General features: G+C 35.6%; 1 protein-coding gene across 1 annotated transcript; it reads right to left on the reverse strand.

Moving 5' to 3' along the window:
- Nucleotides 1–430: 430 nt before the first annotated feature.
- Nucleotides 431–16,090, reverse strand: LOC131792841 (FK506-binding protein 5-like). Its single transcript, XM_059110249.2, has 14 exons — nt 15,881–16,090; nt 13,626–14,614; nt 13,147–13,182; nt 11,823–12,087; nt 10,333–11,203; nt 9,967–10,024; nt 7,390–7,527; nt 5,783–5,882; nt 5,636–5,678; nt 4,877–4,952; nt 4,710–4,781; nt 4,214–4,305; nt 1,987–2,077; nt 431–1,344 (listed from the first exon to the last, which is right to left on the reverse strand). Exons 2-14 carry the CDS (start codon nt 14,403–14,405, stop codon nt 1,306–1,308), a joined length of 2,661 nt encoding a protein of 886 aa, XP_058966232.2. The 5' UTR covers nt 14,406–14,614; nt 15,881–16,090; the 3' UTR covers nt 431–1,305.
- Nucleotides 16,091–21,060: the final 4,970 nt, after the last annotated feature.

Raw genomic sequence — 21,060 nt, forward strand, 5'->3', positions numbered from 1 at the left:
GACTTCAGTTGTGAAAAATGATAGTATGAACTGTGTATTGTCTATGAAAATGAACTTGAGGATCTGATCAACATTACGAGTGAGTTTCTGTAGGGGATTTCCAATTTGAAAGGTCAGAGTAATACAGGTTTGGATTGATTTCTTCCTCAAGTGGTCTACTTTCTCAACCAATCGAACGCTAAACGAAAATCATATGAGTTCTCATTGGCTACTTGGGATATTTTCCATTGCTCTGATTGGCTTTAGTCTTTACTCTGGTTTCTTAGCACAATTTAAATACACATTTTTGTTGCCAAGAGTTAAGTATCAGATTGTAAAACTGAAGGGCTTACAAATTAAATTCTGAGTCCCCATGAGACAGTTACCATCTTTCTTATTCTGTTTACAAGAAAATAAAGATGTTACTATTTGCTGAAAAAGTTGTGGGGACAAAGAACATACTTTCCTTTAATACACTGATTTATTTTTAAACCAAATTTATACAAAATAAAGTTCCTTCCTAAGATAAAATAACAGTGTCAAAACTACATATTCTGTGTATGGAATACTTCATGAATGGATATTTTTCTTTAGTTGACCATTAATATTGTGGAAATACTCCCTTGAAAAAAGCTAATAAAAAATTGAGGAACATGAACCACTGAATAATGTAGCTGAGTTTCCCTCTATGATCTTTATGTGAATAGGAAAGTGTTTAATATTTAATTGAAATGAGGCTTCCCCTTACTTTTGCTTTTATATGACTGCAGTTATTCTACAAAAAAAAAAAAAAGGATTTTTTTTCCTGGATGACTCATACTGTCAAAATACACTAGTGACTTATTTTTTCCAATATACTGTGTTGTTTTCAGCTGAGGGTACATAGCTTTCTGATTATCCCCAGGGTCAACAATATTTATAGCCTGTACACAAAGACCTTTCACCAGTTGTTGTTTTGGCAGAGAAAAGTGACAACCTAAAGGACATTTCAGTTCTCCTGCTACAACTTTGAAGGAATTAAACTATTCTGCATTTCCAAAGTGGATAAAGGATGATTCTTCCCACCAAAGAGTTTGAACCCAACTGTTTTAAGCAGTAGTTGCTGTATCATTACAAAATGGCATTGGCTCCAATTCAATAATCAGTACCAAAGTGTCAGATCCTACTGTATGATTGCCACTGTGTACAATTTAGCTTACTATAAAAGGTTCTTCATTGTTAAAATACAACAAATTTCATTTATATAAATTTTAAATATTGTGCAACAATATATTAAATATCCTCAAATTTATAATTAAGTTTAATAAATATATTATTGTTATTGACTTAGAGCACTTCCAAAATTTTCCTCACTGTGGGGTTCACCTTAAAAGATGGAAAAAGAAAGTACATCAGGTGAGGAAAAAAAATGAACACATGTTAGCATGGAAATGAATAAACGAAAATATAACAGAGTTAATCTGTATACTAACAATCCTCTTTCTTTTCCTCCTGCTAAAATTTATTCATCCATCTATCATCAACCAGAGTCTAGACAATTCTCCCACAGCCTGATTACTCTATGGCAGAGTTTTGTTTTTGAGTTTCATTTTGCCTCTTGGCAATTTTTTTTTTCAACAGAAAGTGAAAAATTTTTGCTGTTCAAGATTTCTGAAATTTCTGGTGAGAACTAATTTTTGCAATCTTCTTTTCAAGCGGCAGAACATCAACAAGGAACACAACCTGACATTTTTAACACTTTTAACCCATTAAATTAAAGCAAACTTGACTTCAAACACCTGATTCACTAAAGTAAATTTAATATCTTAGACCCTTACAACCCAAAGGGCCTGACTCAAAAACAAAATCGCACAAAAGCCTCACCCTAGCCCCCTACCTACTCTTATGGTGCCTTTGATTTGAAAAAAACATGATACTTTTAGCAACATTTCATTTCCTAGGTGCCTTCTTTTGGAAAAGAAAATTTACCTAATCCTGCCTAAAAAATACAACAGTTGTAAAACTTACAGGGAATCCACTAAGTTTGGATTTTAATCCACAGAAGTCAGCCTCTTCAATAATTTCCTTTGAGCTGTATGGGTTGTTCTTTTCTGTTACCCTAGAATGAAAAAAAAAAAATATATATATGATGAGTAGCACAGTCACATAGCCATTTGCTGTAACATAGTTCAAAAATAACTATTTTTTTATTTTTTCACTTTTTATCACTTTTTGACTTTAATTTTGATCAAAATGTACATTGTAATCAATATCTGTAAATATTTTTATTATTTTGCATTAATAACACTAATTTTGGTATTACCCACAATCCCTTGTGGGCGTGGCACATTTTTGGTTTTTCATAAAATCTTAAGAAAATCAATGGAAAAATGGATAAAAAGAGGTTTTGTAATTATTAGTTCACATTGAAGCAATGATTTCCTCATTTTATTTTAAAGGGAGTTTGTAAATAGACTTTCGTCCTCTCTTTCTGACTGGTAGGTCACCGCAAATGTGACAGACAGTACATTACATTGTTATGCAATAATCTGCCCCTGCAAATTCTGTATGGACTCTCCTGTTATTGTCTGTGTAAACGAATCATGTGCTTTCAAAGAGAAGCTGCGAAGGAGCGGATTTCGTGGAAGTTTTAGTGGTGTTTTTCGCCATATTCCTTCGTCACTTTCCTTCGTTATGGTTCATGAACACGGCAGCAATGGTGGAAAGTGTTTCCGCGTCGACCAAACGTAAATTTCTAGCGTTAGATCTAACGAAATGGGTTGAAACGTTCTGTAAATTTAGCTTAATACAAGCCCATTCCAGGAGAGGTGAGCTTGTTTACTCAACTTAACAAGAATCGCGTCTGACAACGGATCTACTGGTGGATATGTGATGGAATTAAGCTCAATATGGTCGTTACGAAATGTGTTTCTGCTCGTTTTATTTTGATCTGGAAAACATTCTACTTGACGATTCAACTTCAGCGTTGGTTTGTAAATATTATGATGTATGCCCATTACATTTTTGTTATTAGTTTGTTGCTTACACAGTCGAAATTATCATTATTGCTAGTTTTTCACTTTCCTTCGTTACGGTTCATGAACACGGAAACAATGGCGGAAATTGTTTCTGCGTCGACCAAACGTAAATTTCTAGCGTTAGATCTAACGAAATGGGTTGAAACGTTCTGTAAATTTAGCTTAATACAAGCCCATTCCAGGAGAGGTGAGCTTGTTTACTCAACTTAACAAGAATCGCGTCTGACAACGGATCTACTGGTGGATATGTGATGGAATTAAGCTCAATATGGTCGTTACGAAATGTGTTTCTGCGCGTTTTATTTTGATCTGGAAAACATTCTACTTGACGATTCAACTTCAGCGTTGGTTTGTAAATATTATGATGTATGCCCATTACATTTTTGTTATTAGTTTGTTGCTTACACAGTCGAAATTATCATTATTGCTAGTTTTGCACACTATGGTTGTTTTAATAGTTGCGAGCGTTACATTGTTCAGTGATAAAAACAGACGTTTATAACTTGCGTTAGAATAAACCATTCCTGTTGCAAATCATACTGCCTGTTGCTTTTATCATAAACTACTAACGGCCAAAAAATAGTGGCCCCATGTGCGTTCTATATTGAGATATTTCATTTTTTTTCTTCTGTCTGATACATTTCATGTTACGCGTTACACCCAGAAATTCACGCATTTTCAGGAAATATTTATTTTTTACAATTTTCACTTTGTCGCAAACCTTGTTTTCTTTACACCAAAATGAAGTAGGATAACTAAGCTTATATTGTGGAAAGTGTGAGATTTAGAGGTTAAACCTTCCCGAAGATATTCGTTAGCAAAGGCACTTGAGTCCAAAATGGCGGCGTGACTGTGCTACTCATCATATATATATATAGCATGGATCAGCAGTTGAAGGAACTTTAGAATATTGTTCTCAATATAACTGGGGTTACGTGAATCAGAGCCCATCAAAAACGTAGAACTGAACAATCTCATTACTCAAAATTAACACTGAATCCCATTTTAATTTCTTATCATGTTTTACTTGTTTTAGTCCAAAGCAATGACTGGCAAAAACAAAATTTAGTTGGAATCACTGTTTGTTTCTTATATATCAATAGACTTGTGACAGTGCAGTGCTGTTTGCACAACACCAAACACAACCATGGCACAGGATACAGTTATACCGAAATGTTTAAGATCCAAGCAAGCTAACCACTTCACTATGTACTTACTGTGTTTCTGAGAAGAGGAACCTTTCAGAAAATGCAGCAATTGCTGAAAACTGTGCAAGACTGAAAGTAGACTTCTCATTTCCTTCAACCATCTGTAATTGAGAAAAAATATTATCTAACTTATAACTTGAGCTGAAAACAATAACTATTTTTTTCATCAGTTATTATGATAATAATTACTTCCTGCTCAGTCAATGATGCATATCAAGGTATCAAGGTATAACAACATCATTGTAAAACAGCTGAATAGCGTTAAAGGTGTGCTGTGATTGGCAACTCAAACTCCAAATATCCTTTGCCATTCACCTCCAAGCAACACATGCAGGATTTGCACCCAAAAATATTGTAATCATTGCAGGTATAAAATTAACTAAAATTATCTTTTTGAGCTATATTATTAACATGTACCACTGGCCACCTTTACTTTGGTGAATAGATATTAAGTACTAACAGAATCTTCTTGGAAAAAATGGAGGCACAATGACATCAGACATACCTCTATTAGTTTCTTGACCTGTTCTGTTGATATAGAGTCCACATGTATCTCCCTTAAGCCCTTGTCCATCTCCTTTTAATCAAATTAAAAGAAGCTTATTGAATTTTGACACAAATTTTAAAACTAGGATATGGATAGATCAAAATACTTTTAGTTGAATTACCTACCTTAAAAGTTATTTGATTATCTCTATCTTTATCCACTTTCTGAAATATATGTTTGTAAAGTGCTTTCCTTCTTGTGCTAGAAAGTAACATACTGAATTAATTCAATCTGAAGAAATGTGCTCTGTAGTCAGATGATTAAATTGTGGAACTAAATGACTAAATGGAAGATTTATCCTCACAGGTTCACTGTGATAAAAGAAACTGCAGAAGATAAGTTTGAAAACTTCAGGCTTCACCCAGGTTTGCACCAATGCCTCTTATTAACTAGTTTGTTGCTCTAACAAATGAGCTACCGAGCCACATGCTTTTAATGAGCTCTCTGTTCCATTTAAAGAAATGTGATTGCAAGTGAATGCACTAAATTATACTTTGATGTGCGCATGATTACAAATGAAAGAATGATATTCACACTAAACTTGAATTAAACAAGTTTCAAAAGAGAATTCTCAGCTGATAAATTTAGGATTTGACAAGGTTCAGTTGTATGCCAGTCCCAGTTATCAGTTGCCCACTTGGAAACTTTGAAGCATCAGGCTCCAGATGAGGCCCAAATTTTTTCAGGCCTTTTTTTTTTTCTTTTTTTTTTGCAATTTGTTTGAATGCAATTCAACTGAGAGGATCATTCTTTCCTTTGAAATTAACTTCAGGTCAAAACATCATTCATTTCATCACTTCTTGAGAATTGCATGGCAGCGGAACATTATTCCAAAGTTTGATGATGAAGAGACAAGGTTCACTTGAGATGAATAGGCAACTAACCTTATGATACAGTACTTTGTCAAATACTCCATTGGTGTCATTTCTGAGGAAATCAAAATTAAAATTCATCATGGCAAGATTGATAAGTCACACTGCTCAGGGTTAAAGACACTCACAGAAAAATATCATGATGACTATACAAATTACCTTCAAGTAATTTAACATCCATAGGAAGCTCAAATCTACTTGTTTGCTTAGAAAGTGCTAGTCTTCCCTGAAGCCAGGGTTTCATTCCTTCTTTCCTTTGCTGCAGAAAAATGAGAAAAGTAATTCTGATATAGAGAATGGCTATCATAATGACTGTGTTGAGTATCAATCAACCAATCAATCAATCTTTATTCCTCCTAAGATAAAAAGACATATCTTAAGTTACATCAGCAGTAATAGGAATCTAAAAATACAGAAGACATACTGTATATATATACATAAGACATACTATATAAAATAATAGAAAGATTAAAGATTATATTTGAAGATAAGCCTATTTACAAAAACATTCTTAAATCTTTCAGTCTTTATATCTGGGCAATGAGCACTTTTGTTTCTGAGTTGGTACTTTGCTTCTTCTTCAGAATGATGTTACCAAGCAGGCAATAGGAATCTACTGAACATACCCTGAAAATCTTCCTATCTGCCTTTTCTAAAGTTCTCGAATGTCCATTCTCTTAGATGTGTATTTCCTTTTTAAAGCATCTGTCCATAAAGTTTTGTATGACCATGAGATCTGAGTCTATAGCACCATAAACAGGCAGACCATAAGTGAAATGTGGTAAAACTAAGGCACTAAATAGGTGGTCTACTTCACCTTGACTGAAACCTTCCTTCTGTAAAGGTCTTAATACAAACAGACACTTATTTGGCTTAATCAACTTAGCACGTACGTGTTCTCTATACTTACAATTCTCCTAAAATGTAACACCTAAAATGGGCAGCTTCATGCATTGTGGAGTATCATTAACTTGCACAGTATGCCAGGCAGCATATCTACCAATCACACCAGGAGTACCTCTGAGATTTTTGCTGTTCTTGAAAATATCACCCCTAACTACCCCTATATCAGACCAACTTAAAACCACATTGAATGTCCATTCTCTTAGATGTGTATTTCCTTTTAATGCATCTGTCCATAAAGTTGTGTATGACCATGAGATCTGAGTCTATAGCACCATAAACAGGCAGACCATAAGTGAAATTTGGTAAAACTAAGGCACTAAATAGGTAGTCTACTTCACCTTGACTGAAACCTTTCTTCTGTAAAGGTCTTAATACAAACTGACACTTATTTGGCTTAATCAACTTAGCATGTATGTGTTCACTATATTTACAATTCTCCTGAAATGTAACACCTAAAATGGGCAGCTTCTTGCATTGTGGAATGTTATTAACCTGCGCAGTATGCCAGGCAGCATATCTACCAATCACACCAGGGTTACCTCTGAGAACTTGCTGTTCTTGCTGTTCTTGCTGTTCTTGAAAAATATCACCCCTAAATACCCCTATATCCAACCAACTTAAAACTATATTACAAGTTTAATTTAAAAAAATAACCTTTGGTGACACTTTCATCTAGTACATACTCTGTACATGTACATGAAAATAGTTCCTTCCCTGGTCAATAGAGTGGTAAAATCAAGTTAACTGAAATACTTGAGTGTCAAAAAGTCTAAAACTTAAAATGAAATAAATCTCACATTACTGCATAAAGCTAAATCACATCTGAGTTACATAAATAGACCTCAAAACAATCAACTTACCTTATGTTCATCCATTATAGATGTCATAACTTCAGTGCTCTCAGCAGAAGGCACAAACCGTGGCATTAATGAGTTGGTTAAAGATTTCTTTAGAGGTCTTGACTCTCTTTTTTGTTCCAACCGATATTCAAGGAGGTCCTGTGGAAATAACTTAAATTAGTTTGTGTAGTTAACTCCTATCCACTGGATACCCATTTTTGCATTGGATAGCTTTGTTCACTCTTTCAAAGCCTGGGTCTTGGAAAATTACTTAACATTATTAAATACAGAACCCATAATCTAAAGGGTCCAGAAAAGAAGATGGAGATGAATTGGCCATGTGCTCCAAATGCCATCATCAGCCTTGCCCAGACTCACTCTGATGGACTCCCCATGGCCCAAGGAAATGAAGGACAGAGCTTGGACATGTGGGCAGCTTGACCAACAGGCAACCAACAGAAATCAATGGCATTCTATGGCAGAGGCCTTATGTGCATACAAGCACAAAGGGCACTAACTAGCTAACTTACAAAGAAGGAGCAAGTAGGGCAGTTTGGGTAAACAGACAATGTTCTAACCTCAAAAAACTACACCTTAACTAAAGTAACAGAGTGTGATTATATTCAATGTTAACAAGGACAAGAAAGCAAACTATGCAAAGAAATTGACTACCAGATAGGTATATCTCAACATTCTATTATAATTTAAATGCAAAGGGTAATTAATAACTCACAAAGATTCTAAAACAGCCTCAGGAGTACACACATTATTCGGCAAAAGAAAACCTTTTTTCGCACAAATTGCCTATCTTGTAATTGAATTGTATTCAGTGTTTTAAATCAAGTAATGTCCCAAATACTTTTACAAAATGCAAACTGTTTCTATCAAAGCTCTAAGCTCAAACTCCTGTTTATAATAGATTCAAGTATGTTTTGTCAACTGCATTAAAACACAAAATAAAATTAGAGTTATCAAGCGTTTGATGTTGTCCTTGAGTAGCACAGTGTTATTAAGTCAGACAAGTAAATCAAGTAAGGCCAGGTATGCTACATTTGCTTTCGTAGGTATGCTTTTGTAGCATACCTGGCCTCACTTGATTTGTATGTCTGACTTTAAAGTTGGAGTTATTGAAAACTTACAAAAAGAATTTGAATTTATGTTTATAACTGTTAGATATACATTTACCTCCAAACTGACCTGCGACTACAAATAAGATAGCACATGTATGAATATTGGAATAAATATTGCCTTGCAGATTCTAAAAAACCTAGTAACTGGAAGCAATACTTATAATTAATTGGTGACAATATTATATTTAAGGTAGTTTGGACAGGTGGTAAGATAATTTCAAGATGGAAAATACTCATTATTATATTTGCTGAGTGGGGGGAGTATACATTTCAAAGTTCAAGAACATGAACTAGATATTGTTTAATACAAGGAAATATATATTACTTTTCTCTTCAATTCTGTTTTTACTAAGAAAAAGACTGTATTTAATTTAGTTCTTTTTTAAACAAAGTCATTCCAATCTTATATAGAAACTAATTTAGAATGGGAAGATGAGAAGTAATTATTTCGAAAAATGAATGATGCCACCAGAGTGAATATAATTAACTTATTATAAATAATTTATCAATTTATTGGAAAGAAGAACTTCAAAACATAAAGTACACTGAACAGAGTCCCAAAACAGACGTTTAATGCTGAATTTTATATCATTATTCAATTTGGATCCTTCAGTTCTATTTGTTCATCAGTTCCATGCTGCATTGATGTAAAAACCAAAATATTTTGACATGTAAGGATGTCCATAAACATGTCTCTAAGTATATCCATTAATTAGCAAGTTTGTGATAATGAGGGGAGAATGTCTAAAATACTTCACTTATAGTATAATTATAGTTTAAAGCATTATAAAACCAACAAAACTGCTACTGACATTAATCTCCAAATAAATCAATGAAAGTGTATTTAATTTGTAAAAACTTCCACAAGAAAGAAAACTACAACACTGTTGTAAAACATACCCTATATCAATTTTTTTTCCACAATAATTAAACAACAATGTATTGTCATATGATGAGTGATAATTATAGAATTTTTAATTAGCCACAACTGTCAAATTTAGAGCTTTTTGTCTATGTCAAAGCTTCTCCCATATCTTAATCATTGCAAAACCTCCATGGTCACGAAAGTCTGAGGTTCTACATTTATTTATTACAGTCAGGCTGCCTAAATGATTTTCTGAAAATTTTGGGTTCCCTGCTGCGGACTCTGCTAATTGAAACAATATTAATAGTAAGCATAGACAAGGATAAGAATCCAAGGTTAATGTTCCTAATTAGAAGGGACAAAACTAACAAGAGAAGGCACATGACAAGATACTAGTCAAGAATCAGCATGACTATTAAAACATATTTGTATGAAATAGTGCAGACTGGAATAAGCTACACAAAAATTACCAGATTACCATGGTCTGAAATGTGTTAACATAACGATTAGTGCAAACTACACTGAAGCAGTACAGCGTAGATGAGCTTTCAGCAGCCATACAATCTATATAGTTATTGTAGTCCAAAACTCAATGAAACAAACCTTTGGATCATACATCCTGTAGGCTCCAGGTGCTCTTATATACTCAGGTTTGGGTAAACTGAAAGAGAAAAGTTATAATATCTTTAATTTTCAAGACAATCACTGATGATTATAAGGTGTGTATCATTGTTAGTAGTTTTCATGCAAACCTGACACAGTGAGTCAAACATAGCAAAAGGAAGCTTCTAATCCTCACTCTATTTTACACTGATTTTTCATGGTTTAAAATTTACAATCACCTTTAGAGAAATTTCAAGACAATGTCTTGAAATATATCTCCTTTTATTAGACTTCTCTTCAAAAGATGGCCAAATGTTAAGTTAGGTGAATACCAATGAAGTAAATAAATTAATTATTCTAACTTACACTTCAGGCTCAAGTTTGGGTGCCACCTCTTCTCTTTCTTCTGCCACCTTCTCTTCTTCCTCTGGCCTCTTCTCCTCATTCTTCTCTTCTGTTTTTATTTCCTCTACAGGTTGAACTGGTGCTACAGGAGGTGGTTTCAGAAGTGGTGGTTTTTCCACCACCTTGCGCTCAAGCAATGATGTTGTTCTCTTCTGTGTGGCTGATGCTACTTTGGGTTCCTCGCGTTTAAGTGTTGGGGACTCTGCCTTACTCACAGTAGGTTTTAGAATAGGTTTGATCACCTGCTCCTTCCCTTCTTCTTTAGATGGCGGTGACTTGAAACTCGTAAGAATCAGAGAATCTGAGAACTTGACTTGATGTGTTTGTGGTTTGGGCCTCTCCACCTCTGTCTTCTGAGGAACGTCATTGAGCTTTTGAGCCACAGGCTCATTATCCACCTCTTTCTCTAGTTCTTTTTCAATCTGAGCAGGTTCCTCCACAGGCTCTGGCATTACAACCTCTTCCTTTACATCATCAAACCTAACATCTTCAGTTGGACTCAAAGTTTCTTCAGTTGCCCACTGTGGAATCTCTGGAACATCAATTTGTATATCAGAATCACTTTCCTCCTTTGTGCCAGCTTCTTTTTGCTCTTCTTTGTTGATTTCAGGAGATGAATTTTTATCAGGTCCTAACTTAGTTATGATGATTTCAAGAACAGGTTCCACAGGATCTGCATCTGAAGTCTTGATATCAGCTGGAGGTTTTTCTAGTGGTGGCTCAAGAGTCACTTGATTATCAGGCCAATTTTTGTCATCATCACCCAAATATTTTTCAGCAAGACCTTCACAGTGGGTGGCATCTAAATCTTGTTCTGTTTGTAACTCTTCATCTAGAGATAGACCAGAAAAATTCGCAAAAAGATACAATTTTCAAGTAAAGTGATTTCAAAATCAGAGATAATTCAGTACTTCAAACCGGCTGAAACTTCCAAATATATATTAGTTCAAGCTAATTATGTTGCTACCAATATACTCAGGTCAGTGTGCAACAATTTTTTCACATCAAAAACCCTACACATCTACATCACTTTCTTCCAAGCAATATCAATACACTATTCCTGTCCAGCAAAGACTTCTAGCTAAGACAATGTTGACCCCAAGAAATGAACCCAAATCATACTGGTGGTTCTAAAGAAACTGTGGTGCTGCGTCAGAAGGGATTACAAAATAATTTGTTTTTATCAACTGAGTTTATAACGTGAATTGCCATAACTGTAAAAAGTTTCTAAAGCTGACATTTCAAGCATTAGGCAAGCTCTTCTAGCGGAAAGCTGGCACCTCCATCACTACTCATATCCGCTATGGATATTCTTCACAAGGAGAAAATTTCAACAATACAGAGTTTCTTTATTTGGCCATCATCCCCTTTATTCTCAATACGTTAACATTTTGATTTTAAGGAGAAATTAGAAACTAGCCACTCTTTGGGGCTAAAGAGTTAATCCATACCTCTTGGTTCTAATGAGTACTCCCTCTCTGATGATGCCTCGGAGGGTGATGCAGGTACAATAAACTGTTCTTCAAACAGCACTGTTTCATCCAAGTCATCCTCATAATTTAAAGGGAAATCAGCTCTCGCCAACACATCTTGATTGTCATTTAGTAAAGAGAGATCATCATCAGGACCAGTTTTAAGATGACCCCCTTCTCCACGTACCCAAAATCCTGCTGGTTTCACAAAGTGAAGATATTTTGGAACATCTCCCCTTTGGAACTGGTAAATTCAAACACAACAAATGTGGTCATTAATAAAGTATAATTAATCTACATAAAAAAAAACAGTCAAAGCTACTTCATTTGCTGAAACAAACCAGATCATAACCTAAAATCATCAAACTTTTACAGTTTTTTTGTCACATTTTGTCTAGTAAGAGATACATGAAATTGTACAATTTTGTTTCTAGATGTACAGTACTTTTAAAATGCTCTTGACTATTCAATGCTAAAAATATCATTCAAAATAATTTTTTTTTATTTTAAATACCATTCAAAATAAAAAAAAAATTTGAAAAGACCATTTTCAATATATTTTTTTCATGAACACCTGTGTATAGGTAATTTATGAACTTTTAAGATGTAAAGTTGGACTTGATAAATTAAGAAGTACTTGAAGTATATGGAGGGGTAATTACCTTTCATACTCTACGTAAAACTAATTGTTACAGTACCATTGTGAATACCACAGAAACTAAAAAAATATTTAATTTATCGTATGGCCCATACAGCCCTGCAGGCCCAATCTTATAGAAAATCATAGTCCACTTGTGAAAGCTGACATGAGTAGGGCTGAAGGGGCTGATGTGAGCCGGTCTGCAAAAAGCTGTTCTGCCCTACACTCACACAGCTTTGTTGCAAAAACTTGAAGGAAAATAGAAAAGAGGGGGTGGGGGGGGGGGGAAGTCATGTTTTTCAATGGATTGTGAGTTTCTTGTTCTGACTCAAAAAAACAAAGGAAAAATTAATATTGTAGGTTAAGTCTTTTTCATGATTGCATGAAATGGGTGTGCCAGTCCATCATGTCCTATTTCAACTAATTGTATCATATGACAACTCATTGTAGTCTGTAGTCATATGATAATTAAAATCCTTATTGACTGAGTTTGATTGAGCTTGACAAGAAAATATTAGCTCTTGGTTATAATGCATGACCATGTATCATGATGTGTTCTGTCAGTACATCATTATACCTCAAGGACAAATATTTTCCTGTCTGGCCCTATCAATCAGTTGATAAGTACATAAAATTGTAAATGCATATTATGTATTAACTTACCACAGTGGGTCTTGCAACAGGCCAAAACTGCTGTCTCTGTAAAAGGCCAAAAGATCAGTAATCAGTGACCAAACATATCAAAGTCGAATTGGACTGTTTATATCATCCTTGTGATACATATGATTCTTAACCAACAACACCACATTTGGGTCCTATAATCAAAATCAAAGTATTCCAGATAGGATTCAATCACTTTGTATTGGTGATGTTGTAGCTAAATACTACCAGTTCTTCCTTTGTTGAAAGGATCGTGTACATGTACCATTCACACATCTAATAGAGCAGATAAAACAAAATTTTTAACTGCAGCAATTTAATATAATTAACTTATTATTAATGCTATGTAGAATTCATATGTTTAGAGAAGTTTTGAACAATTTTCTCTACTTTGGGTTTGAACTCACGGACAATTCATTTTCTTCTATCTTAAGTAATACAAAAACCACCTTGACCGTGATAACAATGACGTTACCACCTACCGAAGGAGATGATTTAGGCCTGGGCTGATAAGCAGAACAGCAATGTCTTAAACCATTGTGTGAAAGAACATTCTGAATAACATCTGGCATACAGGTTAAAGGACGAGTAAAAGCTTTTAATCTTTGAATATCAGAACCATGCTTGGGAACACAGTTTACAACTTCAATAGAGCTAAAATCATAAGGAAGAGGAGCTGATTTACAGCGCTCTTTGTGCCGTTTTTCTACTTCTTCTCGGGACATGAGAGAATGCTGACTCTTTGCAGAACTTGTCCTGTTCTGCCATGCACGTTTTGGGGCACTTCGAGATAAGGAGGAGGTAGAACCACCACGTGATTGCCAAGATTTGGATTTCTGGGGAAGATAATAGTCAGCAGGTCTTGGGGGAGCTGATTTGCATCTTGCTTTATGAAGCTGAAGGTATAACGATGTAGGAGATGCACTTGGTTCTTGTTTATTCTTTTGCACTGAGCTGTAAGAACTTCTTCCACTTCTTGATGACAAGGGGCGTGAGGTTGCAGGAGTCGGTGATGGATTGAGAAAAAATGAAGAATGACTTCCCAAGGGACTTGCATTAACTTTGTTATACTCTTTACCGCCAGGATGTCTTCCACCAATTCTAGGAGCTGCACTTTTGACTCGCTGAATAGGTCTTCCCTGTCCAGGCCTGCCAGTATTTGCAGAGTTGAAGAAAATGTGCAGTGAGTTAGGATCCATATTATCTTTAGAAGCCTTTGTTCCTTTCGTTGTCCATAATAAATGTTGATCATGAGCCATCATAAGATCACAATACTGGAAATTGAGTCAAAGATCTTTTAAATCAGATTGGCCACCAAATACCACTGACAAACTAATAAGTTACTTGCATGAATTAAGAAAACTTTCATTGTAGTGGTGAGATTTTGTGAGATACTCTCAGTCTGTTGTCAATTTAGGTGCTCAGTGTCAGACCTCAGCTTAACTCATATCAGCAAACTTTTTACAAGCACCTAAACACAAATTTAAACAAAACAAAAGTTTATCAGACAAATATCATACTTATTAATTAGAGAATATCTGTAAATTAATTGTATCATCCATGAAATAGTTCAAAAAGCACAGACAGACCACCAAACAGACATAACATTACATGAACTTCATTGAAACCAAACCTCATCTTTTTTAAAAAATTAGGGTGCATAAAAAATGAGAAATCCCAAATTTTGCAAAAAAACTCTGCAAATAGCTTCCACAAGATTTTTAAAGAATATAGTCCAATCAGTTAGAAACTAATGCTCTCTCTGATATTTCTGTTGGGGGTTAAATCACTGAAAATGTTAAATTTATTTTCTTATATCTCACAAAAGAATAAAATTAAAATACTTTTATGAAAATGAAATATCTCCAGTCACACTATTCAGTGACAAATGGCTGGGTTTTTTTTTAGCTATTTACTGACACAAATGGGAAGATCACTCAAGATTAGTTCTGACTAGTTTGTCAAAAAAATTATATTTAACAAATATAATCTGCGCCTCACTTTTCCATTTTTCTTCTTAAATGTTTTACATTTTCCAATCATCATCTACTGTTTGACTCAACAATGACTAAAAGCAGCAAAATTTGTTTAAATGCTAATCTGCTCTTCAACTAGCATTATTAAAAATTCTCACTCAAAGAAAATAAACAATAATTGTATACAAAGGGCATTCTTAACATTGTTGCCGCAGTGAGAAAAAAAATAATGAAAAATTTTAATGATTTGATTGGGGCAACGACACCATGAACAGTAGTGAAAGAATTCATTGCCTATTTTATGTCCTAAAATGTCCAAGTTAAAAAAAATTGAAAGTTAATCGTATCAGTTGGTCATGTCATACGGAACTACATGAAGCGTCTGCAACACGAAATAAAATTTAATTTCCTTTCTTGAGATTAGTCTAAGAACACATTTGGGCAATTACCTATCAAGAGAACTTTTTTAATTAAAGCTAGGGAATAACCATCCATTTAATAAACCAATTCTCTCAGGGACACAATACAATGTATGTCGTTAATGCCTGCATGTTGTGTTGAAAGACCACGATCATGATTCGAACTTAATTAACTATTTAGGTTTGAAACAGTTCATAACTAAGAAGAGGGTTTTTGACAGTGAAATACGAATAGCAACATATACATTAGGGAAAATAGCATAGAACATACGCTCAGAGGATAATTAAGACAATTCAAAACCAGGGGAAGAGATGCTAAAGTCACGAAAGATGCTTACAAACCTTTCATCTGCTTGCTTCGGTACTAACAGGTCCAAGTGTTGTGGAAACGAGCATTTTTCTCCATGTTTCTATTATTTCTGACCTAACTTCACAGAATTTGGAAGAATGACCCTTGGCTAAGACGCGATAATACGCTCCCCAGCAGGAAAGTAAATATTATTTTGTCGCCACAGCGAAATTTGTCATTAACTGTTTGCCGTTTCCAGCCGGTAAAAATCTCTTGAGCCAATCAGAGACGCTGTAGGAACAAAGGCTTCTGAAAAAACACGCTACTATGTTCCAGTCTCCGCTCTGTATGTTGCCGTGACAACGTAGAACTGTCAAGAGTGATATATTCAAGGTAAGCGCTTTCGTGAGGTAGGAGGCACTTCGAAGGAAAAAAAAATTTGTTCCTTTGTGCATCATGTCTCAAAGCAGTTCTCCCTCTCCAACCAACATAAACGTAAACTCACTCATAAAAGTGAACCAGCAGTTGCCGGAACAATGGACTTTGGTGAAAGACTGGCACATTGAGAAAAGACGTCCTTGTGAAGATTGGAGACCTCTAGCAAACTCGCAAATAGCTCATATGTATCAACAAATGAAGACATCCATTGAAGAACATCCAAATGCATTATCACGCAGTTGAAAATTATGCCCAACCAAGAACTGAAGCGTAAAATTGGATCGATTTGTTGGAACTTCTGCGCTCTGGATGATTTTAACCTCAACAGACTGTGTCGCTTAATTATTAATAACTGTATATTTGTGGTAAAGTAATATCTGAATGTTATCTAAACTTGTACTTTTTGTAAAATCCAAGACTGAATAGCGACCACACTTTTCAGGTCAGTGAAGATGATTACCAATTGACGAAGAAAAAAACAATAACATCGGAGAAGTACTTCAAAGCCTTTGCATTTGACAATCTTATGAAAAACACTACTGCGAGTGAGGCTTGTTTACGGAGGTGACTTTGTCAGTTTTGTTGATTTTGCGGTCTGTAGATTAATTTAGTTGGTCGAATACATTATATCTTAAAATGACGCGATTATGTAATATTTTACACATAGAGGTGACTGCTCCTGATCAATGTTTTCAGTATTTTGCTAATTAGCAGTCCTCTACTATAAGTGTTGGGTACATAAAGATCAACTAAGTTTTTGACAAGAGTTAAGATCGAAGAAAAAACGTGTTAACATCACGATATGATGGAAGAGGTTTGTAGAGACGAAATGCAAAGGAATAACAAATGAAGGTTTTAAGAAAACACAGAGTCAAAGCATTGAATTGAGTGTGCATTAACGAGATTCTAATAAAACGCGTGTCTTTGGGAGTAGAAACAATTAAATCGTTTCTTTTGATAGGTTCTATTGTAATGCTTTACAATGCTGCATAAATATTTTGATCCTTTTTCAATTACTTGCTCCTGGTCCAATATGGGACAGCTTTTCCTGAGTTAAACAAATGAAACCCTCTGATCACAATTGTGATCTACCTGCAAGTTAGCCGGCTTAATTTTGTTTTGCCTTTTTTCTCATTTTTCCCTTGTGGGGAAGGGAGAGACAAAACTTTTCACATTTTCATAGCGTTATGAGGACACCCCTCAGCCCACCCCTCCCCTAAAGAACACGCGCCAATAAGCAACTCAGCAGTAGGTACAATGTTATTTGTGACGGGGTGCATCATTAAATTCAGTATTAATTGTACCTTTTGGTGGCTAAGAATAATATTGGGTTGCCCTGATTCAGGTGATGATCTTCAGTCAAAAAGAATCTATCTACATGCGTCTTGCGATAGCCGCGCCCCGGAGCACAGTTAAGTAAAGGGAGCACTTGATTTCGAAAGATTTCCAATGATTGTTAACGACTAATTGGTGTGTAGTTGTGAGCAAATTAATGGTTGCGAAATTTTGTGTATTATATTCTAAGCTCCAACGGATATTTTCTCCGTATCTCTAAAACGAAGGATCAACCGATAGGACAGCTCTATTCCCTAAGTGCTATATCCATAACGTGAGTTACATATTTATTTCGTTATTTAGTTCAAAGACCTACAATTTTCACTTAGATCATCGTGCAGTGTACAACACAACGAAAATATGAGTCGTGGGGATCCAAGCAGACGAGAGTGCACCGATTTGGAGAGGGGGGGTGGGGAGCTAAAGTTATCTGCCTTTTGTTACGATCTTCCTCGCGTTACTCATCCTCAGAGACCCAGGGAGAGGAATATACAACAGCAGTTTCCGTTCGACGGTCAATCGACAGGCGATAGAGCCACACTCAGCTCTCTTGCCTTCTAAGCAAACTTGAGCGTCCGACCGAAAGCGCCCTGGTATTTTCCTCTCGCCCGGTTATTTGTCCATTGGCCTCCGAGGATGCATGTAACTTAAATAGTTTATCCATTTTGTAAGGCCTGACAAAACAACACCTCTCTCAGTTTGTTTACAGAAAGGAAAGAAGGGGAATCTTCTCGCCAGTCTTTTTCTTTTATTTTTAAGGGGGTAGGCGTTTTCTACACCATTGATTGAATTACTTATTTCGCCAATTTTTAGGTTTTGGGCAGAGCACCACCTCGTAAAGTTTCCATTTCTCGACGAAAAGTTGGCGAGGATGATCTGTCTGTTATGTGGTCTCCAGGACTGATTCTCAATTCTTTTATGGATTTCCTCGTAAATTATTTAGATAATCGAGTTTAATACCAAGATAGCACCTCACTTCAGCTGATGAATCTGTCAAAAGTCTGTGTATCTCTGCACCTTATCGTTTAGATAATTGGTGAATGACGAGTAAGATTAAAAGTTTGGCGTTTCTCAGTTCTCAAGGCCGCTACCATATGACATAAATAAGATTGTTCCATGATCAGCCTGTTATTCGTCACAATTCCCAGGAAAAAGCTGGTTCCCTCCAAAACCTACTCAGTTTCCATTTTTGTTATAATATTGACAGTAACAACTTGGAGTCAACTATTTATGCCTAACGAGTGTCGTAATACGATCGCAGTATGTTTTTAATAACCGAATCTCAGACGGAGGTGACAGGAACTGAAATTACACCACATCAATGTGATGATAAGTACCAAAAACTACTAAAATATTGAGAAATATAATACAGTGATTTCGAATAAAGGATAAAATGACGTCTGAAAAATTCATAAAGACGAGAGACAAAGCCATCAAACGGATCTTAAGCCAGCTGGCAAAAGGCTTTTTATCACAAGCTATTTTAGAACCGGAATAGACCAGTATGCCAAAAAATGCTCGTTCTTATATTAAATACTAGACAGGTCACCTTTGTATTTTTTTTCCCACATAAAAGAATAGATTAAAGACACAGCGTAGAAATGATACAATTTGAATACGTAATAAAGTCCTACCTTTTTGGCACTTTCCCTTGCATGTTTGGACCTTAGACCAAATCGTCCAGTTCGGTCCTCGAACTTCGTTTTGTCGAGTGCATTTGTGCATTTATCACAGTCTGACCAAGAGCTTTTGCTAGAAGCAGTATGATTCCTTCGTTGAAAATGAACGTGATTGAGATGATACGAGAACCAGAAGGTGTATTGTTCCCAAGCGCGTTGTGAATTCATGTTTTCCAAGCGAATTCCTCAAGTCTTCACAGCGCCAGCTAGCGTCCTAAAATTGTCGCGATTAATTTTTTACTAGAGTAAAAGATTAGCTCTTCCAAGCTTGACTTAAACTTACAACCGACTTGAATATGCCTGTCACCCGGCATAAGTATTAAAAATACAACAAACTTTATGATATAATTCGCTAGGCAAACACAGACCAAATCAAGAAATACGATTTGCGCAAAATGACCTCTAATGAAAATTCCGTAAAAATATTGAGCTTCTAAACTTGATCTCCAGTGGAAACCATTTGGTAAACAACAGAAGTCATTCCAAATTCTGGTAGTTAAGAGGGATACTGACGTTATGAGAACTTTTCGCAGCTTCGTTGCTAACCAAACCGAACGCAATTGGTGGATGAAATGAAAACACAATGTTCTCAATTTAGAACAAACAGGTGTAATAGTCTTATGCTGTAAATAATGCATAATCAAAGGCTAAATGACACCTCAACTTTTTCTGCATCTCTATTTTCATATAAATTTCAGCTGAAGTAGCTGTTAAAATTTGGTTCGGAAGAATACGTTACAGTTTCTTCCACTAAAGGTCGAAAATAAACTTTTCCGCAGTTAGCTTTTCAAGTTGAATCTTTGCACAGCTTTTGCGCTCACTCAAAAATTAAATATGCGAATCACGTGGGGATGATCTTGAGACTTCCATTCTGACAGTACTTCGCGGAAGACTATGGTTTTCAAAAGCAAAATGAAAAACAATTGCCTCTTCCGCCTTCGGCCAACAACAAAGTTCAAGTTCAGAATTTCTAACGAGATCGCTATCATTGAACTTTACATAGTCATTTCACTTGCAATACTAGAACTCGCAATCAAACTGCGAGGCAGACTGGCCGAAAAATGCTAGACGGTGTTCAGAATCAGCCCTCTATTTTCTCTTGGCTTATTGAATGAAAAGAAAACAGTTTCGTTAAGAAAAGATCTCATTTTTCAAAGGGCATTTCCATCTACAAAAGCGTCACACTTCCCGTTTTCAACGCAAACAGGAAGCAGAAGTCGGCGGGCATGCCAACTTGACTCGGCTCCTATTTAAAACACGATCAATAGCTTACTTAGGTAACAGATCAAAAGCTGTCATTTTGAAGGCTGCGTTAGTGAGAGGAAGAAATACAGCAGAACATGACAGTACTCATCTTATGGCATTAGTCGCCGTTAAATGATGAACTTCGGGAACGCGCGGAACTATCTCGGGGAGTAAAAAAGCGGGGGAAAAGACGGGAGGGTACCCATGATTTTGTGATGGGGGGGTTCGATTTTTTACTCAGAAAGTACAGATTCTTTACACTATAGCCTAATCAAGCTAAGAAATCTATCAAGAGAAGTTTTGAATACTGTCGTTGCAGGAATTTTGGTGTCTGATGAGAAATAAAAACTCCACGGGGGGGGAGTGGGGTGCTCTAATTAGCCGACTAGGCTGCGTCAGTTGTGATTGGTCGAATCTTAAGAAGTAAGAGCCCCAGGAGGAGACCAATCTTAAAATAATTTGATTACGTAATAAATATTTCTCCTTAATCAAAGTTTCATAGTTAAGATTCGATCCAAGCGTAGAGGTTAGAAGTA

Source organism: Pocillopora verrucosa, chromosome 2, assembly GCF_036669915.1.
Source record: "Pocillopora verrucosa isolate sample1 chromosome 2, ASM3666991v2, whole genome shotgun sequence".
In the NCBI taxonomy this organism is placed as follows: Eukaryota; Metazoa; Cnidaria; class Anthozoa; order Scleractinia; family Pocilloporidae; genus Pocillopora; species Pocillopora verrucosa.

What these genes read in the sequence shown, in the direction of transcription:
- LOC131792841 (XM_059110249.2), bottom strand. Translation starts at nt 14,405, where the DNA reads ATGATGGCTCATGATCAACATTTATTATGGACAACGAAAGGAACAAAG. An exon ending in CTATAATGGATGAACATAAG is followed by an intron (nt 5,883 to 7,389) that starts GTAAGTTGATTG and finishes ATTTTTCTGCAG; the next exon opens with CAAAGGAAAGAAGGAATGAA. An exon ending in CCAAACTTAGTGGATTCCCT is followed by an intron (nt 1,345 to 1,986) that starts GTAAGTTTTACA and finishes CCATCTTTTAAG; the next exon opens with GTGAACCCCACAGTGAGGAA.